The sequence below is a fragment of the Trichoderma evansii genome (genome assembly GCF_050947405.1).
Source record: "Trichoderma evansii strain SZMC 28006 chromosome Unknown GGI43scaffold_1, whole genome shotgun sequence".
NCBI lineage: Eukaryota > Fungi > Ascomycota > Sordariomycetes > Hypocreales > Hypocreaceae > Trichoderma > Trichoderma evansii.
The window spans coordinates 919664-945881 of record NW_028145205.1 but is presented as its reverse complement, the minus strand read 5'-3'; the positions used below and the strand labels follow the sequence as shown (position 1 = coordinate 945881).

General features: G+C 51.8%; 10 protein-coding genes across 10 annotated transcripts; 4 read left to right on the top strand and 6 right to left on the bottom strand.

Annotated features, from left to right (window-relative positions):
• Positions 1 to 253: 253 nt before the first annotated feature.
• On the bottom strand, positions 254 to 1772 carry GGI43DRAFT_8575 (uncharacterized protein). Its single transcript, XM_083210421.1, has one exon. It carries the CDS (start codon positions 1467 to 1469, stop codon positions 639 to 641), a length of 831 nt encoding a protein of 276 aa, XP_083065938.1. The 5' UTR covers positions 1470 to 1772; the 3' UTR covers positions 254 to 638.
• Positions 1773 to 2418: 646 nt separating this feature from the next.
• GGI43DRAFT_8573 (uncharacterized protein) lies at positions 2419 to 3750 on the bottom strand. Its single transcript, XM_083210420.1, has 2 exons — positions 2905 to 3750; positions 2419 to 2818 (listed from the first exon to the last, which is right to left on the bottom strand). Exons 1-2 carry the CDS (start codon positions 3371 to 3373, stop codon positions 2568 to 2570), a joined length of 720 nt encoding a protein of 239 aa, XP_083065937.1. The 5' UTR covers positions 3374 to 3750; the 3' UTR covers positions 2419 to 2567.
• Positions 3744 to 5591, bottom strand: GGI43DRAFT_389964 (60S ribosomal protein uL3). The gene is made up of 5 exons (XM_083204263.1): positions 5408 to 5591; positions 5263 to 5348; positions 5002 to 5158; positions 4276 to 4949; positions 3744 to 4217 (listed from the first exon to the last, which is right to left on the bottom strand). The coding sequence occupies exons 1-5, from the start codon at positions 5411 to 5413 to the stop codon at positions 3965 to 3967; spliced, it is 1176 nt and encodes a 391-aa protein (XP_083065936.1). The 5' UTR covers positions 5414 to 5591; the 3' UTR covers positions 3744 to 3964.
• Positions 5592 to 5683: 92 nt separating this feature from the next.
• Positions 5684 to 9547, bottom strand: GGI43DRAFT_389962 (tetratricopeptide repeat protein). The gene is made up of 8 exons (XM_083204262.1): positions 8917 to 9547; positions 8651 to 8854; positions 8509 to 8591; positions 8267 to 8446; positions 8113 to 8205; positions 7899 to 8055; positions 7588 to 7832; positions 5684 to 7527 (listed from the first exon to the last, which is right to left on the bottom strand). The coding sequence occupies exons 1-8, from the start codon at positions 9080 to 9082 to the stop codon at positions 6037 to 6039; spliced, it is 2619 nt and encodes an 872-aa protein (XP_083065935.1). The 5' UTR covers positions 9083 to 9547; the 3' UTR covers positions 5684 to 6036.
• Positions 9548 to 10565: 1018 nt separating this feature from the next.
• Positions 10566 to 11488, bottom strand: GGI43DRAFT_8210 (uncharacterized protein). The gene has a single exon (XM_083210361.1). It carries the CDS (start codon positions 11288 to 11290, stop codon positions 10682 to 10684), a length of 609 nt encoding a protein of 202 aa, XP_083065934.1. The 5' UTR covers positions 11291 to 11488; the 3' UTR covers positions 10566 to 10681.
• A 1109-nt stretch (positions 11489 to 12597) lies between these two features.
• Positions 12598 to 14118, top strand: GGI43DRAFT_8481 (uncharacterized protein). The gene is made up of 2 exons (XM_083210401.1): positions 12598 to 13066; positions 13133 to 14118. Exons 1-2 carry the CDS (start codon positions 12988 to 12990, stop codon positions 13786 to 13788), a joined length of 735 nt encoding a protein of 244 aa, XP_083065933.1. The 5' UTR covers positions 12598 to 12987; the 3' UTR covers positions 13789 to 14118.
• Positions 14119 to 15067: 949 nt separating this feature from the next.
• Positions 15068 to 17030, bottom strand: GGI43DRAFT_8266 (eukaryotic integral membrane protein-domain-containing protein). The gene is made up of 2 exons (XM_083210370.1): positions 16272 to 17030; positions 15068 to 16197 (listed from the first exon to the last, which is right to left on the bottom strand). The coding sequence occupies exons 1-2, from the start codon at positions 16646 to 16648 to the stop codon at positions 15492 to 15494; spliced, it is 1083 nt and encodes a 360-aa protein (XP_083065932.1). The 5' UTR covers positions 16649 to 17030; the 3' UTR covers positions 15068 to 15491.
• GGI43DRAFT_8265 (uncharacterized protein) lies at positions 17031 to 18877 on the top strand. Its single transcript, XM_083210369.1, has one exon. It carries the CDS (start codon positions 17414 to 17416, stop codon positions 18476 to 18478), a length of 1065 nt encoding a protein of 354 aa, XP_083065931.1. The 5' UTR covers positions 17031 to 17413; the 3' UTR covers positions 18479 to 18877.
• A 2568-nt stretch (positions 18878 to 21445) lies between these two features.
• GGI43DRAFT_427033 (WD40-repeat-containing domain protein) lies at positions 21446 to 24175 on the top strand (the record flags this gene model as incomplete). The annotated part of the gene is made up of 6 exons (XM_083208760.1): positions 21446 to 21498; positions 21679 to 21695; positions 21806 to 21966; positions 22131 to 23297; positions 23367 to 23801; positions 23893 to 24175. The coding sequence occupies 6 exons, from the start codon at positions 21446 to 21448 to the stop codon at positions 23917 to 23919; spliced, it is 1860 nt and encodes a 619-aa protein (XP_083065930.1). The 3' UTR covers positions 23920 to 24175.
• A 944-nt stretch (positions 24176 to 25119) lies between these two features.
• On the top strand, positions 25120 to 26144 carry GGI43DRAFT_378323 (uncharacterized protein; the record flags this gene model as incomplete). Its single annotated transcript, XM_083202679.1, has 3 exons — positions 25120 to 25574; positions 25714 to 25906; positions 25983 to 26144. The coding sequence occupies 3 exons, from the start codon at positions 25120 to 25122 to the stop codon at positions 26142 to 26144; spliced, it is 810 nt and encodes a 269-aa protein (XP_083065929.1).
• Between the last annotated feature and the right edge of the window lie 74 nt (positions 26145 to 26218).

Sequence of the window (26218 nt, the reverse complement as noted above, 5' to 3'; positions counted from 1 at the left end):
GCTCCAACCCCAGCTTCAAAGCACATTTCCACAAATCCAGCTGCCAATAGCTCTGATGGCTATCGCTTAGAGCGCTATCAGTGTGGACCGTCTCAAATCACGGTGCGATCCGTAGCACCTCTTTTTGGAGCTCAAACTCAGACAAAGCCCAACCTAAATCAGACTCAAGTCATTTATACTCGCCTCAGGGCACTACAGGGCACGCCGTTGGAGGTACTCTCAACCCCAGGGCTGAGACCGGTAGAAACAAGTGCTCGTCCCCACCCTGTTACGGAGACTTTGCTCCAGTTAGCCGGCCTCTAGCAGCAGTCGCCTTTATCTTAGTGCTATCTAGTGCTATCTCGGTGCTTCTAGCCCCGAAGCAGCAGGTGTGTTTTGATATTTAAGTCGAGTCTGTTAGCAGCATCTCGATGGCAATAGCACATCTCGATGACCATAGGAGGGCATTGAAGGCGCCCCTCGTCATCCCATCAGTACACGCAGTCATTTTCCCTTCTTTAGATTCATGGCTCATGCTTTTGCACTTGAAATAATTAACAAATATACAGAGAAGAAGAAAAGAAGAGCAACAAGCAAGCAACAAGAAAGAAAGAAAAGTAATAAAAAAAGTATAAAAAAGCACACAGGCAGAAAGGCGCTCATCCTTCACCAAAGCTCATAGGAAACGCATCACAACCATCGCTGATAACATCCAGCTGCCTTCGGGCATCATTGCGTAGCCGACTCCCCAACTGATTCAAGTTGAATATAATCTGATTCATGTTCTTTCTATCTACACATGATTCCTCATCTATAACATCGTTTTCGGAATCGCGGGGCTCTCTCTCTGGATATAGTATCGTGTTGTGCTCTGGAGGCTGCTCGAAGAGGGGTGGGGGAACCATAAGACGTGACCCCTCCAACTGTTCTTGTTCGTTTGCTTCACATTTGCCCTTATTTTGTAATGCATGCGCGCAGTAGCACGATCCTTGAACTTGAATGCTATTCCAGGGCAGTAGTGAATCCATTGCATCGAGATCCCATAACGGTTCAAAGTCGGCGCTGAGGGTGGCAAATGGATCTGACGTGTCCGAGAGCTCTGATGGTGAAGTAAATGGTGCTGTGAACGGGGACGTTGTAGCAGATAGAATGTCAAAATCGACAGCATCGTTGTGGATAGGAAGACTGTAATCTGCTAGAGTAATGAACTCGTAGTCGTGAGCCGACATATGAACTGCTGAGGTACCTGTAGATGTCGCGTTATCTGCTGAAGCGGTAGTCATATATTCCTGTTGCTCTGAATGAGGTGAGAGAAGACAGGGCTTCCAGGTCGTCTGGGGAAATTCCTGCGCAAATTGACGATTTACTTCTTCATACAATGAGAGTTTGTCCAGAGCATCTTGGCTCAGGGCCTTGTTGGGCTGCATGCGTGACACGCGCCGTATATCATACGGTCGTCGATCAGAGCTGCCATTCTTCGTCTTGGTCATTTCGTAGGTATTTCGAAATCAAAATTGTTGGGGAAAATATTTCTGAAAAGCATGCAAGGTGCAGCCACGTCTAATCGAAAACAGGAATTAAGTAAGGGGGAACGCCTCTCAGCGTTACCAAGTGCCCACACCAGCCAGTCCGCGGAGCAGATACGCAATCCATCAAAGAATCGCATTTTTCAAAATCGCATCAATCAATCCTGGATAGCGGGTGGCACTGTACCCGCCGCAGGAGCAGCTCGACGTCATTCACGGCGACTAGGCGGCAGACTTACAAGCTTCCTGCAAGCCTTAATGGTCAGCTCGGTATGTGGCTTTGCGTGTCCCAGACTGTCCGGGGGAAACGCTCCCGTTCTAAGCAAGAGATCGACCGGGGGGGCAAACAGGTTTCCGCCAGTTGGATTCAACCCACCACGTGTATCTGCAGATGCACAAAATGTGGAATATGATATTATAGCAACAATATTGACGCGTGTCTCTTCTGTCAGCAGCCCGAGAGATGGCCCGGCTCATAGATTAAAATTGCTACATGATGAGGTGCATCGTTAAGTGGGGTAAGAGCAAAGACCCCGATTTTCTTCTACTCTCAGCTCATAAAGCAAATGTTTAATGTACCCAAGTATATAACACATCACATTTCACCTTAAACTTTGTACGAAAGAAACTTACATTACCTCTAAGCATATCAAAATGTTTGTATACACTATCAAGTCTGCTGACGACCTCCATATAAGTACAGGGTAGAAGGGAGCCCGCTTGAGCTATTAGAAGAGCGCCACTTCGGCGAGTACTCATTATCATTCTATTTGCATACGTACTATGGCGACATAATTATGAAATTAAACACATCAAAGATACAGAAAGAGTAGAAGACTCGTTGGCACTCTAGTGCGAACTTCTATGTGGATAAAATAGAACCCTCAGCTAGAATTTTGAAATGGCCAAAAGATCAGACACTCGAGACACCTATAAGACGCTACTCATATCCGTGTGCTTCGCCCAACAGCAATATTATATCATAAAATGGCAAATAAGAGGTAAAATGACAGATTGTTTCTCTCTTCTCTCCAGCCGCATAACCCTTCCTCCCTTCAAACATCACGACTCAACTCCCAGTGCCTTCACGCCAACAATCCTATCCTCTTTATCATCTCGGGAAATGACAAAATATTCCGCTCTTGTTAAATCCCTAGCAACTCTATACACCCTAACGTCGTTTCCTCGAGTAGCCTCACTCACAGCATCAATGATATTAGAGTATTGTCCATCCGAGTCCCAGTCGACAGGGTCCATGATGTCGACTTGAGCATTCTCGGCGTCCCAGTGTTGAATCAGTTTTGCGAACTCAACTGTACCAGCATCTGATTAGCATTTCTTCTTTCCTTTTCCTCCCAAGTCTATGAAAGAGGGGAGAACAACACTTTGAATAACTAACCTTCGTCTGGAAGCCCCCCTTCGCCTTTCCATTTCAGCGACACGCCCTTGAACGGCTCATCTGCCTCGCTCACGTAAAACGCATCCTTTAGGGCATCTGCAATACTCTTGGGCAGCACGCTCCCCTCGTCCGTCGTCTTGAACGCTCGCTGTCCCTCACTCTGCGCCGACGACGCTGCCGCTGCTTGTCCTTCCTCTGCGTCCTGGTTCGCCTTGTTGAGGAAGGCCATGTAGTCTTCGTCGCTCGCCATCTTGCGGGGCTGCTGCGTATTTAAAAATCCTCGGCGCTGTGTGCTGGGGATGGTGATCCGCGGGGCGACTCGAACCTGTCGCTTTTGCGAGCTTGTGATTGAATAGCTGGCTGGCTGCTGGCGCGGGTAGATGGACTGGAGTATTCTTGTGTTGATATAAAACCCTCTTCTAAATGACAGATTATAGGCGCCGCCGAGACTTTGTTGAATGAATAGCATGAGTGGGAGTGGTAGGAAGATATGCAAGTGATAATGATGTTTTGTGCAACCAAAGCTCGAGGCCCAGTCAGCTTGAGGTGGGGTGACGTCAACGCGGGCGAATCCATCCACATAACTTGAACCGCAGCATGGCAGATCTTGTCTGTAGGCACTATCAAAATATAGTGGAACGCTACAAAATTGCTATAAGGTATTATAATACTAAATGTAGCCCCAAAAAGTCCAGCAAGCCAACAGTTTTGAATGACAAGACTCGTTGCTGCAGTTTACTGAAATTTTATTACAATCTAATAGACTTGTAAATCATATGGAATTAATAGTACAAGGCACATTCTTAATTGGTCACACATTTTTGTATTGGCGCGGCTACTTTGGCATGCATATATGCGTGGGATTTCCATTATCGTAATAGGGAAATCTCATTTGAAATTTTTTCAGATTTCTAACTGAAAAACTTTTTCTTTTCGTGCTCATCCCATTATGGAGCCCAAACCCAGCCCCAGAAAAGCCCAAGGCAAAACCAAATCCGACACCAATGCAATGATGACCTGACGAATAAACTCAAAAAGGAAAATAATCGATACCTCGCATTTATGCGGAGGTGAGATCCTTCTTGAGAGTACCCTGGAACTGCTTCTTCTCCGCAGGGGTCTGGAAAGCACCGTGACCGAACTCGGAGGAGGTATCGATCCACTTGAGGCTGATCTTCTCCAGAGCCTTTCTTGAGGTGTGAGTCCACATGGACTTACGGAGAGTCACAACACGCTTCTTGGTACCAGGGATAGAGCCCTTGACCATGACGAAGTCGTTGTTAACCTCACCATAGCGGACGAAGCCACCGAGACTGTAAAGATTGGATTAGCAATTGTAAATATCAGTCAAAAGTGTGCAAAAAAACTTACGGAGTGATCTTCTTCTTGGTGACATCGGTCTCGGTGGAGGCGCTGTCCTCAGCGTCACCCTTGCCGATTCTGTAAACCTTGTGGTTGACAGAGGTACGGTGGTGGTAACCCTCCTGACCAGCACGGGCAACAGTCCACTGGACGTGGGAAGGATGCCAAGCACCGATACAAGCAACCTTTCGGAGACCCTTGTGAGTCTTACGAGGGAGCTTCTTGGTTCCCCAACGGGCGGTAACACCGCTGAAGCCGTGACCCTTGGTAACAGCGATAACGTCAATGACCTCATCCTGCTCGAAGATGGAGTCGACGGAGACGGGCTTCTCGAAGAGGTCCTTGCCGAAGTCGACCTTCTCGGCGACGGAGCCACCGTTGATCTGGATCTCCATAAGGTGGGCCTTCTTCTGCTTGAGGGGAGTCTTGCGGATCTGGGTGTGGGCAAGGACACGGACGACAGTGCAGTACTTCTTGATGCGCTCGAGCTCGCGGGTGATGGAAGAGCCGCTGTTGTCGGAGTGCTTCTTGGCGTACTTGGTGAAAGCCTTCTTCTTGCTCTTGTACCAGTTCTTGTAGAATCGTCGCTTAACTTCGTCGGACAAGTGCTCAGCCCAGACGGTGGTGAGGGATCGCAGACCACGGGGAGTCTCGATGTAGCCCACAAGACCAACAACGATCATCTAAAAGATGTTAGCCATAGGCACATAGCCAAGCGGGCTGCATTGTTCGTACAGGGGGGGTATCAATGATCGAAACAGCCTCCACAACTTCCTTCTTGTTTGCCTTCGCGCCAGGTCGGTCGAGGTCACGAACGATCGTGGTCATACCGGCCTTGTAGCCCATGGTGGCAGTCAGGTGGACGGGCTTCTTGGCGTCATCCTTGGGGAAGCTGGCATTTCCAATTGATTAGCATTGTTCTCTCTCTTTTTTCTTTGGTGGTTTTCCTCTCCAACACTTGAATTGAGGTTATCAAAAATTTTCTGCGAGACTTACGACTTGACCTTTCCGCGGTGGCGGGCAGCGCGCTTCCGTGGCAGGTAAGCCAGGGAGCCGTGACGGGGAGCCTCGTACTTGCGGTGCTATTATAGTGTTAACATCTTCATGAGAGTCTGGGAGTTCGATCGGTATAGCAACATACACTCATTTTGGGCGCTGGTGTGGTGATGAGTTGGTATGAAAAAACGACAAAGCTGCACGGAGCAGAAAAGTGAAAGAGGGCTTTCAAAGAAATAATTTGTGGGCGAAATTTTAAGCGAGACCTGGCGAGAGATTCTAAATTGTGGTCTTTGCACCATAGCGCTAATCCTCTTGTAGAAAACAAGGGCATCTATCCAATCAGGTTAAGAATCTCGCAAAAAAGAACAATTGGATCACGTGATTCAAAAATTTCAATCTTTGAGAACTCCTAGCCTAGTAGTATCCAATAGCGTAGGTATTATGTAGTCTAAATTCTGAGAGTTAATAGATACATAGAATGCATGCAATATACGATATACAGACAAGTATTTTTTTTTTAGAAAAAAATTACACTTATGATACGGAAAACGCTCCCTGGCGACAGTTTGTTTTTAGCCAAAAACCTATAACCCGTCCCCATGCCGTCCGCCAAACCTTCCGTCAACAGTAAACATATGAAACTTAAAAAGTGGTAGTACTAATACTGGGGAGGGAAGTGAGATATATAATAAGAAAAGAAGAAGACAAAATGCACGGTAAACAATCGCCTCGTGAAAGACCTGACTCATAAATTCCATCCCTAAGATATCCTTATTCAGTTTTAGGAGCAGGACCAGAAGCAACATTTACGTTGCTTGTGGATGATGGTGGGGCCTTCAGATCGCTGGAGGCTGCTGCAGGCCCAGAGCCATTGGTGAGAACGACTGCCTTCTTCTCATCCTCTCCGCTATCGTCGTAGTCCTCATCAACATCCATCTTCCTAGCCGCACGCTCAGGTTCAGAGGCGGGGGGTGGAGGTGGACGAGCTGGAGGAGCCTGTTCCGTCCGAGGTTCCTCCTTAGGAACAACGGGTGGCTGAGGCTTCTCGTGAACGACGCCAGTCATGGGGCCCGATCCCGGCTGCATTGGCGGTAAGTGATTCGAGCTTACGCTGTGGTTTTGGGTGTGATGGGCAGCCTCAGAAGGATGGTAGCTCTCTGTCTTATGGCGCGGCTCATCAGACCTCCTAGGCTCTTCGGGCCGGCGTTGCTCCTCCGTCCGACGAGCTTCAGATGAATTGCGACGATATCCATCGCGAGGCGGAGTGGAAGGTCTGCGGTGATTTAGGTTTTCCAATCGTGCACGGGTCTCCTCATTAGCTGGCTTTTTAGCAACAGACTCCTCTTCCCACTCGCGATGTCTCTTTGGCCCAACAGATGGAGGGCGGTCATCCATACGCTGGGTAGGAGCTTCAGCAATTGGGGCAGGAGGTGGTTGTGGTGCATTATTCTCGGGGGCACTCTGAGGTGGCATCTCTGAGTGGTGAGGATAGTGCGGTGGAGGAGCCGGGTGCTGAGGATAAGCCGACTTGGGAGATGGCATGCGGTTATCATGAACCGGAGGACGGCCATCGGCAGTACGGGGACTGCTGGCTGGTCGGAAAGTAGTCATGCCGTTCGGAGGAGGATTGGCACTATTTGGGTTATTGGAAGGAGGTGCCGATGCCGAAGGCGTTGAACCACCCCAGTTAGGGTTGACAACACGTCGCTCAGCCGGCGGAGGGGCTGGAGGTTGAGACTGAGTCTGAGGTGGTGGTGGGGGAAGAGGCTGCGCGAATTGGTGAGCTTGCGGCGGCGGTGATGGGCCACGTCGTGACGGGCCAGATCTGTTAAGCTCGGGATATGGTTGACGTGTCGGCAGCTCTTGTGGCGGAGGAGGGCTGGGCTGTCGAAGAGGTGGTGCTGGACCACCACGGAAAGGCTCACCACTTCGACTTTCATAAGGGTTAGGTGGCTGAGGAGGCGGGTTGACATTAGAAAGCCTGCCGGCCCAGCTCTCGCCAGCAGCTTGAGTAGCAGCAGGAGGACCGCCCGATTGTTGTTGCGTAGATCCTCCCCATTGAGGAGGACCTGTGGGACCAGTCTGATACGTGGAGGGATGCATGTCGGCAGGCTGAGGAGCCGCAGGTGGTGGGCCACCGTTGGTACCACCAGAGCGAAGAAGCTGGAGGCGAGCTTTAATGTGCGGGTTACCTGGATCCAGTTCCGCTGCCCTTTGGTAGGCGTCCAGGGCATCAGCGATCTGGTTGTTGCAAGACTCGTACTACACATCGAGTTAGTGATCAGCAATTCACACAAGAGTCGCCTGAGATTGAAAACCTACCAGAGTGCCGAGATCGTACCAGACCTCAGAGATGTAAGGGTTCAGGCGAATAGCCCGCGAGTACGCGTCCAAAGCATCTCGGTATTGGTTGATCTGGTAATACAAGACACCAATGGAGCACCAAAAAGTGGGATTCTTCCCATCGCGATACACAGCTTGTTGGTAGGCTTCATATGCTTTGGGATACTTTTGTTGTGACATGTAGCACCGGCCCAAAAGATACCAACTTTGCGCGTCTTGGTTGTCTATGAAAGGTGTCAGGGGCGTCGGCTCTCGCGATGTACTGGCGTTTGATAATTATCCAAACTCACCTGCTGCGACGGATTTTTCTAGATATTGGATACCACGTTCCTGGGATTCATACGAGGGGCTCTGTTGGTGGTACAGCCAACCCAGCTGCTGCAGAACTTTGGCGTGGTTGGGTGACTGGTCCAGCACCCGCTGGTACGCAGATTTGGCACCATCGAACTACGAGACAATGTTAGTCTATCACACGGACACACGAAAGGCTAAGTAACCGCTCACATCTTTTTGTTGCTCATGAACGTGTCCGATCTGGAACCAGATGTCTTCCTGGGTAAGGGGCCCTGGAGGAGAATTGACGATGTATTTAAAACACTAAAAATCCGTCAGTAAAAACATTCGGGCAATACGTATAAGGGCAATGGTCGTATCTCACATCCAAACTCTGGTTGAATTTCGATTGCTGTTTATATATTATACCAAGTCGGAAGTAAATCTCGTTGGCCTTCTCGAAGTCGGGCTGGATTGTCATGACTTGCGAGAATGCCTCCTCTGCATAATCATAGCTTCCGTACCGGTCATACAAAATACCAATGCCATACCACAGCATAGGGTCCTACGCGCAAACAGGTTACGACGGTGTTCAAAGCAAAGAGCTTCAGTACGTCAAATACTTACCTTGGGATCACGGAGGTTGACAAGAGCTTGCTGATAAGCGTCGTATGCTTTTTGTAGGTTTTCGGTCATCAAGTAACAATGGCCTATAGAGTTCAATTAGTATCAACCTAAAAAATTTCCACCCAGATATGACGCGGCATACCAAGATTGCCCCAAGCTTCTCCATTGTTCTGGTCGAGCTGAACGATGGCCCGGAAAAATTCAAGAGCCTTGTCAAATGCTTCTCGGCCCTTGAGGAGCATTCCAATAGCGTTCATTGCGGCGGTCGAGTTGGGGTTGGCCTGGAGGGCTCGTTCGTAGGCATGCATTGCCTCATCAGGCACTCGCAGCAATTCAGAGAAGCTTCCTGTTCAGTCTATTAATCACAAGTCCTGGCAAGATTAATTAGCAAGCAAAAGGAGGCCATACCAATCTGCAACCACACAGCCTCGTTCATGGCCGTGATCTGGTTCAAGCCCGCAATCTGGTGAGGCGGGTTGAAGTGAGCGGGCTGGACATTCTGAGGTGGAGCTCCCGGAGGAGGAGCCTGATGCTGCATCTGCATCATCGTAGGCGACGGGTGGTGGTTCGCCATCGCGAGGCACTCGACAGCGGATTATCGCGACAAGGCTGGCGGTGTAAGGAATCGGCGGCGTGGATTTGGGCAGAACAGGCTCGACGCGACCGCGCAAAATGCTTAAAGCCGGCGAATAGACGTGTTGATTGAGGGCGATGGTCGTGATGATGGCCCAATGGCTCGGATCCGGGCGCGGCTCGTCAGGTATGTACCGCGCAGAGCTTAAACCCAGGCACAGCAGCGACGCCCTCTCACGAGAAGATGGAAAAGGTATGATGCGAAGGGAAGGCGAAGGCCGATGAGGCTAAAATTCTATGTAGAGCGATGGTTAGGATCGTGCAGACAAGCCAAGGTCCACGAGCACCCCCGACGCTGCTTGTTGCGGTTGCGAGATGTGATGGAGGGGAGAAAAGAAGAGAACGGGTAAATGGGGAGAGAAAAAAGGCTGTCTTGTGGAGGAAGGAACTGCGCTGCTGAACCGACAAACTTACCTTACCCATGAAAATGATGAAAATGGGAGAGAAGGACATGCTACAGCCACGGCGGTGTAATATGTGGAACCGGGCGGGGCCACTTTGAAATAATGGGGCGTTACCCGCTTGGCAGCTTTTACTGCCCCTACCTTGCCGAGGGAATGGGAGGGGGTGTGGACAGGGTTTGTCAGTTGAGGAGTGTGGGTACTAAGTATCTCATACGAAGAGTCTGCGGAACGCGTGCGGCGTCCGGAGGGTAGGTACGTACCACTGCAGCGCCATAGCGCCCGAGGCTACCAGCGCAGGAGCCCACACACACGCGCACTTAGCAGTGATGACGGGTCGCGGCGCTGCGAAGGGGACAAAAAGCGGGGGACGGTAACTTGAGAGTCTGGGCACCCGAGTTGACGCAGTTGCCGGGGCCATTGCAGCAGCCAGACAATTACTAAGGACGTGTACCAAAGTACCTACTCTACGAGTTGCAACGTGCTCGCGGCCAGCAGACGCCTTACTGGTATGCATAAAGCGCTAGCCCAGAGATACAACAGCGATAGGCGACGGGCCTAGACGAGACGAAGGCGGCAAAGAAGAGCTGGGTCAGAGCCCGATGGGGAGAAGGGGAGACAGCGCTGGGACCGACAATCTAATCCTAACGGTGAGGCTGTCGATTTGCAGCGTACAAGGCGTCTAATCTATGCCTTGGCGGCACATCCTCTGTTCAAAGCTGTGGCCTCGCAATTTCCTAGTGGGGAGCAATGGAGAAACGCCCAATCGAGCTGACTTTTATTTTTTCTCCCTCATTGCGCATGATGCGAAGCGCCTCGCGGTCGCAGCGTTGTCAGAGTTTAGAGGCTACAAAAAATTCGGAGCTTGTGAGCAGAGGTTAAATCAAAAGTAACAGGGTTAGTGGCTAGCCATTTCAAAAAAATTCAAACCAAAGCGACAACGGCGGCACTTCTCGCTCACTCATCTATTCGTATAGATCCAGTAGCAGAGCGAGAGACAATGGTGAAAAAGTTAAGTTGACCAGCCAGTCAAGTTATCACCAACGCAGGGTGGTAGTGGCAGGATCCGCCACTGGACGTCCCAATTGCTGAAGGCCCAAGGGCGCAAACAAGCCTTGTCGGATGTTCCAGCGGGTAAGTCAACCGGCAGCAAGAGCTCTCCTAGCTCTCGGGGGATCTTCACTCATTACTATTGGCGACGCAAGCCCTTGATACGATAGTGGATGCCTGTTCAGCCCCAGCAATGACCGGGGGGCGCTGGTGGCTCGTGTGGCACGCGTTGTCAGCAGCCAAGTTATGGCGGCGAAATAATGCCATGGCCACGATAGGACGGTATGCCACCAACTGGCGGCAACCACAGGACTTGTTAGGGCCTGCCTGATGGTTGCACGGGCAATAGTACACTCCCCTGTCCTTGTTCGGGATATACTTGTACGACAATTAAATTGAAATCGACATGTGGCACCCGAGTAGTCAACTACGGTGGACGACGCCAGCAGACTTGATAGTGGATGGCTAGAGTGACAAAGTCGGACACTTGGGCCTAGCTTTACGGAGCCAGGGGACGAACTACGGCACCAGCCATGGACAGGTCCGGTTCGCTTGCATCGCCTTGAGCGCGAGGAGGAGCACCAGCAAGGCACGGGCAGGCTAAGGCTCCCTCCCGGCAGCTGTATATAGAGATAAGATGCGTCCTGATGCATCCGCTCTTGGTAAAGCAAAGCATTCGTGCAAGCATGGAGCTGCATCTGGGAGTCCTCGTCAGGCAATATGCCTCAACGCTGCCCTAATGGATCACTGGATAAAACCCCTCGCAGAACAACGACGGCTTCAACGGATGAGCGTGGCTGGCTTGGGGGAGCCACTAGAGATTTGTTCCCCCACAAGACGCGAACGAAACAGAACAGAAAAGAACAGTGGCGCTGGGACCCATTGCCCTGCCACGCATCGAGAGATTACGAAAGAGGAACAGCCGTCACGTGACGAGGATTGCAGAGCCTAAAATAAGGTAGAGGGTAGCGTGGGAGGGTGGCTTGCTTGGAGCCTCAGGATCAAGATACAGGTCACATCTTGCATTCGGCTCTTTTTCTGCAGCCTTTGTTACATAAGCAGGTAGGGCCCCTCTCGGAGCCGTGCAGGCTTGATGCTGCAGGCCACGAGCCACTCAAAACACGGTTTTATTTTACTTGATTCCCCCCTCAGGAGGCGAGTGGCAGCTGAGCAAATACGCTTGGTGGCAGAGGCTCTGCTTACTCTCACGGCCTGCTTCGTGCTACCATTGACCTGCGAGTGTAGGTATGTACTCACTAGCACCGGCAGCAGGAAAATGTCTGAGCTGGCTCCCCGTTTGGTGGAGAAGGGCAGCCAGACAGTGGGGAGCGATGCGACACAGCGCCAGCAAACCATTGAAGCCATGCGCGAGCGGCATACCATACAGGCACAGCATGCAGCCGTACATACGTGCCAGTGGGCTGTGTGCCGTGCGAGCAGCTTCGTACGAGTACATATTACGGAGCAGTCGGACAGTGCCTTTATAGGGGGCATGCGCGCTGACGATGGATTCAAGGTGTTGCGTTCGGTGGACACCAAGGCACTAGTAGCCGCGTTTCGCTCGGACCGCCAGGCGATGCGGCGGCGGTCTAGGCGGTGCGTTTCCAGGCGCTAAGGCCAGACAGCGACTTCAGCAGTCAGGCCAGCCCCTGGTCCTCTTTTTGTTCCCCTCTGAAGCCTCGTCGCGGTCTGCACCCCTGCCGTGTCGCGCTGCTGCAAGCAGGCACTACAAGTCGACGCTACAGGCACTAGCACTATCGCTTGGCCCGATTGCGGACTAGCACCACCCTATCCATTCTTCCTGCGGCTCCACCCACATCACATCAATCTCCCTGACCGTGGGAGCGAGAAAAGAAGCTCTCCAGCTCTAGCAGCATCCACTCTCACCACTGTGGATCCGCCCGGTGGACACCTCCTGAGCCTGCTGCTCAACACTCTGACGTGCCACGGTCAGCCGCCGACGGATCTGGCCATCTGGGGCGTTTCCTAGCCCGTGGTCCCTTGCCTTTTGCTTGGCTCAGCAACGGGCGCGATTGCGTTGTGGGGATCATTCCCCAGGATGCTCACAAGCCCAGAAGGCGGCAAAAAAACAGCACGCACAACGAACAGCGGCCGTCGGGGCCAGTCCCGTCAACCAGTCCAGTCACGTCCAGCCCAGTCAGAGATTGCTCCAGCGCCTCCCACCATGTTGCCAAGCTGGCCCGATGGCCGCTTTGCCATGCCTATCCGATTCAATCTCCCGGGCTAATGCGAGGCGCTGTCAGGCGGCGCATTCGCATATCGAGACGATACCAAGGCACCGCGCATCATGTTTCCTTCGGTGCCCTTGGCAAGATTCAAGCAAAGCGCAGCATAGCACAGCACGCAGCCTCAGAAGCATGCAGCACGGCATAACATGGCGTGGCATTTACCTGCAATGACTGCCTGTAGTAGCAGAGCTTTCACGAAATACGAGTATATCATGCATTCATCTTGTGAGTAGCCCTGGCTAGCACTGTTCTGTACTAGCTGGCCGGCTGGCTGAGCTGATGCCTTGCCAGTTTCATCTGGCGGCCGCAAATCCCTCCCCCATCGCGAGGTCGCCAGATTCCCGCCGCCGGGCCTTCGCTTCCTGCGAGGTACGTACCTTTCAACGGCGTGGGTGAGTACGGCTACACAGCTACGAGACTTGGGAGCACAGGGTGCTCGTGCTGGTAACGTGAAGCCTTGTGCTGCTCTGCAATATCATTTGATTCATTCACCTTCGGATCCTCGCACAAGGACAAAGGGCAGTGGGATGGTTGCACGCAAAGCGCTCGCCCAGCGGCACGTTGCTCTGCTGCACCCCTTTTGGCTCCGGCGGCGGTGCTCTTGGATTTCGTCATTAGGTGACCTGTCTCTATTGACACCTGTGCCACTGGGCAGCTCAGGCTGCACACGCGCACACCCCTGCAAAAAATGCAAAGAGAAGAGACGAACGATTGGCAAGGCCAGTGTCACCAAGAGAGGTGCTCCGTTGAGCAAGAGGCGATCTGGATATGGCCGTCATTTTAGCGCTACTACCTTGGAAATCTCCCACGATACACTGCCAACTTGGTCGCCTATGTTTCCATCAGAGTTGATGAGTCGCTGCGAGGGCGCGCAATGCAGCGCCTCTGTGCTCAGATGCGGCCACGACTCGCGGAATTCTATCGTGTCTCATCATCAGGCCAGATGAAAGCTGAGCGAAAATAGCCGCTTGGCTAGCACACACTCGGCCAGGTCCGCTACGCCCAGCGATTAACCCCGGAGAGGCCTCTGCCGGAAACCACTCCACCCCCTCAAATGGCGCCAGGGGTGAAGGTGAGAGGCTGGAAACGAAAAGACGGCGGTGGATACACACAGCTGTGTCTTGGGCCGAGTACGTGATACATGTGCTTTTCGCCTGGCATGAGCCGCTGCAAACCATAGCACAGCGCCCAGACACCCTTAATGCTATGCGATTCACCTGCGCCAGATGGCTGCAATGAGACGTTTAGCTCAGTTTGATAGGTAGCTGGTAGCTGGTAGCTGTCTTCTTTCTTCTCTGCTACTTGGGCTTTATTAAACGGAAACAAAGCCCGAAATCCTGGCCACCTACCTCAGCCTAATTCTTCGCCATTAGGATATAGATAGGCAGCGGCCGTAGCCCGTCTTGGCCCTCCGATTACTGAAAAAAGCAAGGCAGCCTTGGAAGCAAGCCACATTTTCACCCCTTGCTCCATCCGGGGTGCTACTCTGTACGGACGACCAGCGGCTTTAATGCAGTCTCATCGCAATCCCACTGCATCGTACCGCATCGGGTTTGCCATAAGTTGAATGTAGGGTTGATATCCCTACAGTAGTTGCCGTCGAGCCATGTACCTTGGTAGTGAAAACGCCACGAGATATCCTGTTTCAGGACCCTCTGTCTGTGCTTTCTTGCAGCGGCTTTGGCGGCCGGAAACAAGAGCTGGTTTCCGGTTGGAGCACTTTACGATAAACGAAACCTCAAGTGTATACATGACGATACGTAAGGGGGTTCCGTAGTTTTCCTGCGTGTGGGTTTCAGCCATGCATACCGATGCAAGAGGCTGGCCTCTATTTTCGCTAGTTCTTCTTTTAACTGCTATTCTGGGTAGCTGCAGGATTCCATCCTTACCGCCAGCTGAGCATCCAAGCGTCAGACACCAAAAAAAGAAAGGAAGAAGGGAAAACAGAAGTTAATGTTTGCCGTGTTTGCTTCATTGCATATTGCCCTCTACCTCTTTCAGATTAGTTACTTCCTTGCTCTTTCTCTTGATCTGCGTGTTTGCAATAGTATCTACATGCGCTAACGCCTCGAGATACAGATGGCAGGACACAACTCTCCACATATATTATTTGATAAGCTACGAAATAATCCGTGTAGTAGACCAGTACGACGTCATATGTGAGATAAGGCACTGTTCTCTTTCCCTTCTCAAGCCCAATCAGCTCAGCTGACCGATACTCGCCTTCAACCTCCACATCAATCCACTGAAGCAGCAAATGCTCCAGTTTCAGCCCTTGTGCACATGAGGGCAAACACAGACGTTGATCATCGATACCCAAAGACGAGAACAAGGGGAGCAAGGTCACTCTTTGAAGTACAGCAAGATGGATATTTTCAACGGATATATATTATCGCTTTAACATGGCTGATAAAATAAAGCATGATTCATTAGTTCACGTGCTGGCTAGATAATTAACCCCAGGATCCATGACAACACCAGGCGCCAACTTACTGTCCATCAATCCAACCCGCTCTCCGCACATATCATTATAATCATTTGATTCATGACCGTGGTCCCTTCTTCCGACATCTTCGAAAACGCTGAGGCGCCGCTAATATCACCTATATCATTGTATCAAACAAGTGCCCCACCCACCCTATACACACTCCTATGAATCATCCTCTTCCGGCTCAAACTTGGTCTCGCCAAGCATCGGCCCTGGCTCAGACTTCATGGCTGTCTGAGCACTTGACTGAGGTTGAACCTGAACAGGTGGGCCGCTCGGCTGAGCAGGAGCCGGTGGCGGGGCCTGTGACTGCCGGGCAGCAGCAGTTGCGGCATTCAGTCTCTGGTCCAGCGCCTTCAGTGCGATGGCCCTTCTTCTCTCGGCTTCGGCACGGGCACTTCCTGGCGCCCCTCTGTGTTGGAAGCTATCGCCCCTTGTAGTTATGCCTCGCTGTGCCGATGGTTTACAGAGTCGAATCGCGACAAGGATGTTGTAGATTTGATCAGAAACGCCAGCCACGGCGGGCTTGACAGGGCCTGGGAAGAATTCGGCAAAGGCAAAAGTTTCGCTAGCATCTCCTCGTAGCGACGCTGGTTGAGCTGAATCAAGATCGGGAAAGACCATCTTGAAGAATCGCAGATAGGTCCAGCTGGTAAGGAAGCTGTAGTTGGCCAGCCAGAGAGCAGCGCGTGATAGCAGCGGAGTAAACGATAGCACGGTGACGATTCCAATATAGATGAGGGGGATTCTTGGGACTCGGAGCGAAACGATGCCTCGGAATAGTGTCACCGTATGCGCTGGGATGAGCTGGCTGAAGGCGACCAGGAAAGCGATCTGGATAGGAATGGTACCGCCGATAATTGTAAGACTGGAAAAGGCATGTATATTTAGTAACTGTCCTTTATCAAGTAAATGGTTTTGTGTATATAAACATAAACTCACGTCCAGTCAGTGTTCCTGGTCAAGGTAAAGAAAAAGATCATGGTGAAGAAGGTGAGGACGTTTGGAATCAGGGTGACGAGCACAAGGAACTTGGCCAGGTCTGCCGAAGACCAAGCCCTCTCCAAGTACCTGCCGCCATGGTATAGGGTCACTGCACCCAAGCCAAATGTAAAGATGTTGCCCTCAACCAACGAAGCCGTCAGGAACGTCCAGGGGTAGGCGATAGACAGCTGTGGGATGAGCGTCAAGTACGGTATCACAATGTCCGTATCCTGGGCCCACTGGCGATATCTAATCGCGGCGCTCAGGACAGACTGAAAGAGCAGCGTGCCGAGCAGAGCTCGTGTTACTGGCGGGAGGTTTATTCGCGGGGGCATGGCGACGGGGATGCGGGATGCGGGATGGTGGATGGTTCTATCGCGGGGGTTTTTTCAAGGTGTCATTTGCGCCGAGGTTTTGTAGAAGGATCCAAGCCGGCGCACGAAGACAAGGACGAAGATGGTGAGAAAGAGGGAAAGGGTCGAATAAGAGGCTTGCTGTTCCCTTTGCGCGCTCAGAGGTACGGGCGTGTGTTCAGATTTTCCCGCTTGTGGCTTGTGCTCAATGTGAAGGTCTCCAATACTAGGGATGCCACTATGTATGAAGGGATCAGCCGAATCGGGTGATGCCGACTGGTGGTGAAGTGTTCGCCTTAGGAATCAGGCATCAACTTCTTAATACTGAGCTTTCTGTGTATGAGGAGATTTATGTGGCAGCAGTTGGAGGCAAGGAAATTTTATTTAGCCTTCTTTTCTCACCATTGTGCTACCATATTATCCAGAGACCATCGCGACCTGTTATTCGTCAATGTCAGCTCATGGAAAGACTGCAGATACATTTCCTAGTCTTGTATTATTCACTAGCGTTGACGCAGCCTTGAAGCTTAAACGGCAAGCGATGCCAGGTCAAACGCCTAGCTGCAAGACATGGCCTTGCAAGGCAGCGCAGGCAAGTTATTCATCACTTCTTGCTGGAAAGAGAATGTGACACAGCCTGTTTGATGCGGTTTTAAATCCTCCCTACATGGACTCTCCCCAGTCTTCAGTCAATCAATCGTTCAAGACATCAATTACACACGTCATGCACCAGCCAGCACACGACTCATGACTCAGCATGTGGCAGAACCTCGGCAAGGCACAGGCTGTGCTGTGCCCCAGGCTTTTCTCCTATCGGGACAATCAGCTTCATTCGGCAGCCTACAAATTGGATTGAGCGTATCATGTGGGGTCGCGCATGTGCAAAAACCCGTAACGGGGGACCCTGCCCTGCCCTGCTTGCTTCAAGGTTACAAGACCCGTATATTCATTCCTACAGCACCACGGAAGCACGGGGCTACGAGAGACAGGCGGAGAAGCGCATCCGGAATAAAACTGGCGGCGAACGATCGAGAGAAACAGCGCCGGAATGGCCGATCTTGCACATCTGCACAAATCCAATTGATAAGCTTGAAATGCTCATTTTGTACGCACACCAGTAAGCTGCGGGAGAGGAAGAAAAATGCATGGTTTCTTCGTTTAGGCAGGTCAGGCACTTTCGGAGGAGCAGTGCCTGGAGCCAATGCAAGCCTAATAAGTGCGCTTTGGCGCATTTCATGTGCTATACTCGTAGTGGTACTATTTTGTAGCCGCATGCACACTCGAGACACTACCTCCCAGCTTGTACTCGTGGCTTGCCTCACGATACCGTCCGTCGAAAGTCCTCATTCGCGTGCCCGTGCAGTAGTAATCAGTACAGGCATTTCGTGCCAGCTGCCATGGGCCGTGGGCGCTTGTGTATGGAGTAGGCGGGGCGAGCTTGAAGACCCATCGTTAAAGATCCTGACTTCGAGGCCTCTGGCTTTTTTTATCGGGGCTGTGGACGCAGGTTTTGCGGCGACAAAGCCTCTCAGCTCCAGCGAAGCGAGATTTCGTCATGTTGCCGGTTTTCTCCTCTGCTCTGCTCTCCTCTGCTCTCCTGCTCTCCTTTTCGTGCACGCAACAGTCGCTAGAATCTCTGAGCCGCCTGCAAGACCCCGGATATTGCTGTTACTAGCACTTGGACTACCAGTTTCTAGTACCAGGATTTACTGTCCTACCACCCACGGAACGCTGAGCTGGCCTGGATTAGCTCCGTCATCCACTTCGTCTCATCCACTCGTCTGTGGTCTCCGGGCTATAATAAGCCATTGATGGCAGCCATCTCGTTGCACCCCTGTCCCCGGCACGCACATCGCAACCGTCACCAACACCCCTGCGCAGATATATTTCGCAGCGGCGCGAAGGGGAACAAGCAACAAACTTGGCGGCGCCACCAGCTCCAAGACCGACCACCTATGATGCTGCCGCCCGCCCCTTTTGTCGCCTGTGACCAGTGCCACGTAGGCTGACGAGAATAAATCACACACACCTCGCCATCCAGGACATTCTTATTCTTCCGGATGGCTGCTGCTTGTGACGAGAGGAGAGGAGACGCGAGGGCAGGCGATCGGACCAGACCAAACCAGGCCAGAGTAGCCAGGAATCAGAGCATCATCTACAGGCCCTCATCCCAACAATTATGATGGCATTTTGAGCTCCCGGTTCCAGAAGATAGCCTTCTAGACTATCCCTCTGGGCTGTCCAAGAAGCTTCAAGGGGCCGATGTCAGTGCGCTGTTGCGCGTGAGACTGAATCTTAAAATGAATTGAGGACCACTTTTTGGAAGTTTAGGTAAGGCGATGAGCTCGCAGCCCGTCATCTCGCCGAGGGGGATTTCCCGCGTGTCGGGGATAAAAGCAATAAGCACAGTGTTCGCCAAAAGAAGCCGCTAGTCCTCCTGACACAGTACGAGCTGTGTTAGTGTGCCGGGCCATTAGCTGTCTTCGCGAGTCCAGATCCATTGACGGGATCCCGTGGCCTCTCAAGGAAGCACGTACCGGTACGGACACTTGGATGATCCAGGACCTCCCCTGCGGGGCGCGGGATGTCCAGGTACTGCTACGGAGCACGCTCATTTACGGAGTAGTGCCCAGCCGATCTGCAATCCAGTCTCAGATTCTGGTGCCCTGGCGCCTTTTGGGCTTGATCTCGAGAGGCGCGGCATCGTGACGGCAGCATCTTCCATTCCATCATCAGCGGCAGGACGTAGACGAAAATGCCATGAGGGAGATTCAGACAAGACGGCGACCGAGTTTCTGCCTGGATCCAGCATCAAAATCTCGATTGCTGATGGGGGATGGCCTGGAGGCGGCCAGGCTGCTGCAGGAGCCGACCGACTTCGCAGTTCGCCACCGCACGAAGAGAGGTTTTGGGGCTGCCATCCTATACCCTGGGCCCAAGCATCTGTCTTGGCAGCCGAGTTTGTGCATGCCAGAGTCTGGGGCATTTTTAGACTGTACCTTGTACAAAAGCATCCGCCCCTTTGCAGGGGCTGGCTCAAATGACTTGGGCTACCGTTAACCGAGTTCGCGACGATATGGCTCAAGATTCTATCTTCCCTTTGGCCGCGTCTGACCGGGCGGGCGTTCGACGGGAGAGCAAGGCCAATGCGCAACTTACCATCATCTAGTGCTCCGGAGAAGCTTCGGTCACAGATACCGACCGAACTGCCTCAGGGCGACAGCCGGACCGTGACAAGCAAATACAGCGAATACGTAGGACAGTTCAGTTGACAAATGAATTGGGCTGGCGCCACTGGCGCTAGGACGAGATGGCGCACTTCGTAATGACTTTCCTTATTTTCCTGATGTCTTGTTCGTATGTCAATGGTTCGTCCTTTGTCTGAAGTGACATGCACGCACTCGTCCAGCCCATCCAGCGACCAGGTCAAGGCAGGCAATGACGATGTGACTGGTCCCCGAAACGTTTCTCGCACAAGTACTGAGTACCCGGCACCATGTCTTGTCTTGTCTGTGGCGGGCATGTACCTCGATTCGTCTGCGAAGAGCCTCTACGTACAAGGTACTGGGAAACTGTGCCACCCTCCGTCGGCAAGTTTTAGCAGCCAGGCCTAGGGTTCTCTCCAATCCCCCGTTTCTCCCGCTGCCCTACCGCCATGCTATCTCGTTCCACAGCGATTTGAATGCTCAATCTAGCGCCAGGCCGGTCCACCTTCGAGAACGACTAGATGCAGTAGTGCCCACGACGGAGCAGTACCTGTGCATCACACGCTGCTGCGACCTTCACTCGGTACCTCTCCGTATCTGCACGTAGCTTTGGAGGTATTGAATGAAGAATTTTGGTGCCGGCGCCATAGCCTAGGTAGCGACATTCGTGATGCGCGGCAGCCTCAGCTCAGCGAAGCGATGCTGCAAATGGATGCCATCCATTATCGCTCCATCGCTCTCTGTATCCGTACGCCACTGCCAATCTTGCACCATGCGGCGTAGTATCCGCGCCGCGGCCTCATCACACCAGAGAGGGGGGACTGCCAAGGCAAAAGCAAATGTCATGCTGCAGAAGCTCGTTTATGTGCATTTTAGGGCCCTCCCCGTGGCATGACAGGGCTAGAACAAAACGGCTATGTATGTGCAAGTTGCTGTAGGGAGGCAGATTTGGGGGGCAAGATCTCGAGAAAAAAACTCCCCCCTCCATTATTAGGTTTGGTGGTAGGATATGAAAGCCTTGGGTGTGACCTTGGGGGCCTTGTCATTGGTAGACCGGCGCTGCAGTGTGGCGCTGGCATCTAGCCAGCCTTTAATTGATGTCTGGCGCCGGCTATAGCGCAAGTCCACCGGCTGGGTTTCTCCTTCGACGCCTCGCCTTTCTGGGCTCCCCAAACAAGGCCCGTTTAATCTGGCGTGGGCTGAACGCCCGGCGTCGAGGTACGCTGTACTTGGAGGATACTCGAGCTTGGCCGGTGGCTGAGGCTGCTGACCAGGTACTTGTAGCGCACCATACAGGTACTGCATACCCCAGGCGCGGCAGGGCCAATGTACCGACAGAGGTACGGAGTACCTGTCTCTGCCGACCGTGGGCGGATGTGGATTCGATTCATCTTCTTTCTTGAATCTTCACTCTCACTTCCTCCTCACATTCGCCATCTCGCTCTCCTTTGACGGCTCCCCGAACAAGCCTCAGCGCTGCTCTACACCTGCAGACTCGCCTGCGACGACCAGCCGTGACACTGCCGCCACCTGCTGGCGCGCTCTCCCCCCTCCCACCCCCGGAACCATAGCCATGGTCATCAAGGAATTTCTCGACTCAGACCGAGTCAACTTTCTCATCTGGAGGTTCGTCAAAGCCCGTTGCTTTTGCCAGCCTTGTGCCCTTTTGGCCGCCTGTCACCCTCCATGGCATCCACCGCCGCCCAATTCTCCTTCATCGAGCCTTTAATCTCTCCCCAGACGTTTTTTTCGGTCCCGAGGGGCCATGTTGGCGCTCACGCCTTTTGCTGACCCTTTTTTGCGCAGGTATTTGCTTGAAGGCAGTACGTGGAACCGCGCAGCACCGCAACTTTTGTCCCTGTTGTTCCTCGCAGGGCCGGATCAAACTTGGAGTGTGACTAACCGTGGACCATTGTTTTTTTTTTGCTTCTAGATTACAGAGAAACTGCCGCCAAATTTCAGAAAGAATGGCACGTCAAAGAGCCGCAGCGAGACTTTGACTTTGCGCGCCATGTCAAGGGCCGTGCTCTAGTGTCTGTTGTCAACAGCGGCCTTATCTACTATGCGCTCGAGAGAGAGCACGCACGCCATCAGGTACGCCGGAAAATGACTGATTTGCTGGATTCACTGTTTTCTCCTTCTCTTCTTGCATCTTCCCTTGCTTTTTTAAGTTCGCGATTGGGGCCTGGGCTGCCTGTGCGCCAATCGCGGTTCGCTTTTCCCTTTTTTTCCCTTTGGCTGACGATCCGATTCGGCAGCAGGTGCCTGAGGATGCCACCGCGCAAGCCGAGGTGCTGCGCAACGGCATCTTTGGACCGCTGGAAGTGCAGCCGCCAGCAAAAACAGAGGAAGAAGATGATGACGAAGACGTGGATGCACCAGGAGAAGACGATGTAGAGCTGTCGCGAAAACGGAATCAGAACTCTCTGCCCAATGGGTCGCCCTCCAAGCGCCCGCGGCTCAGCAACGGCTGCGAGAGCAAATCCGATGCAGCCACCGTCAGCACCCCCATGGCCATGGATGTGGACCAGCAGGAGAATCACCAACAGCACGATGATGACCAGAGCCTGCAAGATAACCACGCCTATCCTTCTCCGCTAGAAGGAGAACAGGTACCCCTTCCAATTGTACGGACAGAGGGCCCCGAGCAGGGCACGCAGGTCGACAAAGTCGAGCAACTATTCCCCAAAACCACGTTCATCCGCCTCATGGACACCAACTGCGCCACCGAAACAGCGCCATCTCCCTCCCCAGCTGGCACTGAAAACGCTCCCATTCTGCTGCAGTGCGAGTGGAACCCTAGAGACCCATCAATATTGGCGGCTGCTGGAACCGATGCGCTAGCCCGCGTTTGGACCATTTCGCGTGCCACGGCAACTGAGCATGGCGAGCATCACGTGTCACCCCACGCCCATGCCTTGTTGGATCCCGATGCTCCCAAGACAACGACAGTGACGGCGCTGGCCTGGACATCAGATGGCACGGCAATTGCCGTGGCTAGCGACTGCGGAGGATCCCGCGCTGCCATTCATGTGTGGTCTGCTGGCGGCGAGCTCCTGCAGTCCATGGATGTGGCAGAGCCGCCCATCGTCAAGCTCTTGTGGAATCCCAGCAACTCGGCGCTCCTTGCCATTTCCCCAGAGAACAAGGTCGGTACATCAATAACAGTGCACTCAACCTCAAACAAGTCCTTTAGATATGACCTGTCAGGCCACAGCCTCGATACGGGACTGGACGCAACGTGGACCAGCGAATCTGAGTTTTTGATTTGTGGCGGAGGCATCTTTGAATGTCTAAGCGTGGGGGAGACATCAATACACAGGGCCCGGAAATTTGAGACCAAAGAGGATGATCACTTTGCTCAGGTCCTGTTCGACCCGCTATCTCAACTAGTGGCCACCTCTAGCGATAAGGGCGTTTTAGATGTAAGTTTGAGAAAGAAAAGCATGCTGCGACTATCTGGAAACTGGAACTAATCATGGTGTTTTATGTAGCTATGGGACGAGTCCGGCGCACGTCGATCAATATCAGCACATCAGGGATCGATCACAACAATGGCCTGGCAGCCACTGCCATCAAATCAATCCAGCGCAGACGATGAACGATTAATCGCCACCGGAGGAGAAGACGGCGCTATTCTAATTTGGAACGCCAGAAAACCTGAGAGCAAAGCAAAATGCTTTTTCACAATGGAGTTACCCGTCGTGCGACTCGCTTTCACACCCGACGGAGCTTTTATCGCAGGAGCCACATCAAGAAGCGTCTTGATATGGAAAGTTGACAGCCATTCCGTGCCTCGAGCCGTCTGGAGGCCATCCAGAGACGAATTCGAGAACCTCAAGAGCAACCAAGAGTCCGAAGAAGAGGATGAACACTGTCTTTGCTGGGATATCAGCGGCCAGAAGCTTGCTTATGGTGCAAACAGTCGAGTAAGTGTGCTGTAAAATGAATATTGGGAGCGAAGAAGAATAGAAGAGAGAAAATGCATGGGTAGAACGTTTTAACTAACAAGTTTCTTAGCTCGCTATCATTAGCTTCAGTGGATAGAATCCACGTTTACAAATGAGAAGAAGACGCGGATATATTACGGCAATCGAATGATTTTATGGTGATGGGATCAGTCGAACGATTCCTTGGAAGTTTTCCAGGACAATACGGCAACATGAGGACGAAACAAGAAACAAAAAAAAAAAAAACTCTAGAAAGCCACGGCATCAGCGAGTGGCGCGACATCATAAAATGATTGCAGCCTGACGAAACCCACGTCAACGGCAATATTCTATTCTTTTTTATTTCCTTCTCATCTTTCTTTCATTCTCTTTGAACAAAAGATGGCCAATTGGATTCGCGAGAGGTGATGTGCCGCGAAACCACTCTTTTTAGGGCTCGATGGCGCTGTGCCATCAGTCCCTTTTGTATACCAGCATTCCCCGTTGGGCTTTCTTTTTTGGTCATAACCACATATATCTGGACAGCAAGGGGAAACTGGACCAAACTATGCTAATCACATCTTGACTACGCGGATACACTCGAATGAACGACAGGGATAAAACGGACGTATGGAGTACGAGTGGTGTTATTCTGATTATTTTTCCAGTCTTTATTTTGTTTTTGCTTTGCGTTTTACGGTCTTTGGGCCGCCTCGTAACAAGAGAAAGAGGGGAGCAGGAGAGAGAAGGAAAGCTAGCAAAGGCATTTTCGGTTTGTGTCTAAACATGTTTGAGCAGGTCAAGGAGGTATTAAGGCTGCGTCTTGTACATTAAAATTTGCAGGGTACTATACTTACTACCTATCAATCCAAGGACAAAAGTTCCTATTATTAATGAGTTTAGGCTTACCTCCGCGGTGAGTGAGTAGTGAACGTGTCAAGTCTATATTTAGCGAAAAGCACAGAGTGTCAGCGTATCTTATAATTGGCCTGTGCTTATGAATAATTACTACGTACCGTCTCTGTGCTTTACACAAGCGAGCAAGGTGACGCCATGAAGTACGTACAAGGTAGATGTTGAAGTCGAGGCGGGGTTAGTGTCGACGGATGACCTAAGGAAGGATCGTGCCTAGAAATCCACTCGCCATCTTCATCTTGGCCACTTTCAACCACCTCTCATCCATTGCACCTACACCAGGCTGCACGCGCAACCCGCAAACCGTTTCCAGAAATAATTAAGCATCAAAAAATAATAAAAGCAACAAAAAGAATTGATATTTATTCCTCCAGGTCGTAAAAAAAAAAAAGGTACCAGCAAAATGGCTGGCTTGCCGCCCAACTACAACTTCACCAATCAATACGACCCGCAGCTTCAGGCTTCAATATCGCAGATGCAGCAGCATCAACAGCAACAGTTGCAACAGCAGCAGCAACAACAGCTTCAGCAGCCGCAATTCCAACATCAGCATGTTCAGCTGCAACATATGCAACAGCAACAGCTTCATCAGCAGCAGACTTACCAGCAACAACAGCGCCAGCTGATACAGCAGCTACATCAAGAGGCGAGGGATAGGCGCGAGAGGATTCGCAGTAAGCCCTTTCCCACCAACGTGACTCAGTCTGTACGTGACCTCCAGGCTCGCGGCAAGGACGTCTACAGGAGCAGTGAGGACGAGAAGACCGACGATGAAGGGGATGAGGATGAGGACGAGGATGAGGAAGAAGAACACCACCATCAGCAACACCAGAAGAGACAACCCATGTCGAGAAAAAGGTGTGTGATTTGAATTTCGCTGATTGATTGATTCTTTTTCTTTCATCTTTCTATTTTTTTTTTTTTTTTAAGCATGTATTTTCAGTATCTATTTACTTGTCTTGGTTTTAAGCTTTGCTTTATGTTTACTCTGCGTTAGCGATCGTGACAATCTCGACGACGTCCTTGATGACGATCTTGATGATGGCGATGACGAAGATACCGACAATGAAGCTGATATCCTGCGCAGTTGCAAAGCAGAGGATTTTGAGTCTCGCCAGCGGAGGGCATTTGCCGCGTCGGTGTTGGACCGTCCGGAACAGTTGATGATGTATGCCCAGAGCACAAACGACGTAAGTTTGACACACAGAGACAGAGAGAACCCCTATTCTTTTTCTAGTGGCGTACTGAAATATGAGGGGGGGATAGAGCATTGCCAGTCAGCGACATCGCTTCATGACCATACTTTGTGGCTACGATGGGGATGAGGACTGGTCCAACATTGGGCACCGTCGGGCGACTACTAGGGCGGCGCAGGAGAGGCAGTCGAATATGCGAAAGGCTATGAACATTAATCGGAGAACAGCTTAACTAGAAGAACGAAACTATTTCATTTAGGGAGTCTTTTTTGGATTTTTCTCTTTATTCCAAGGTCTTTTATTCTC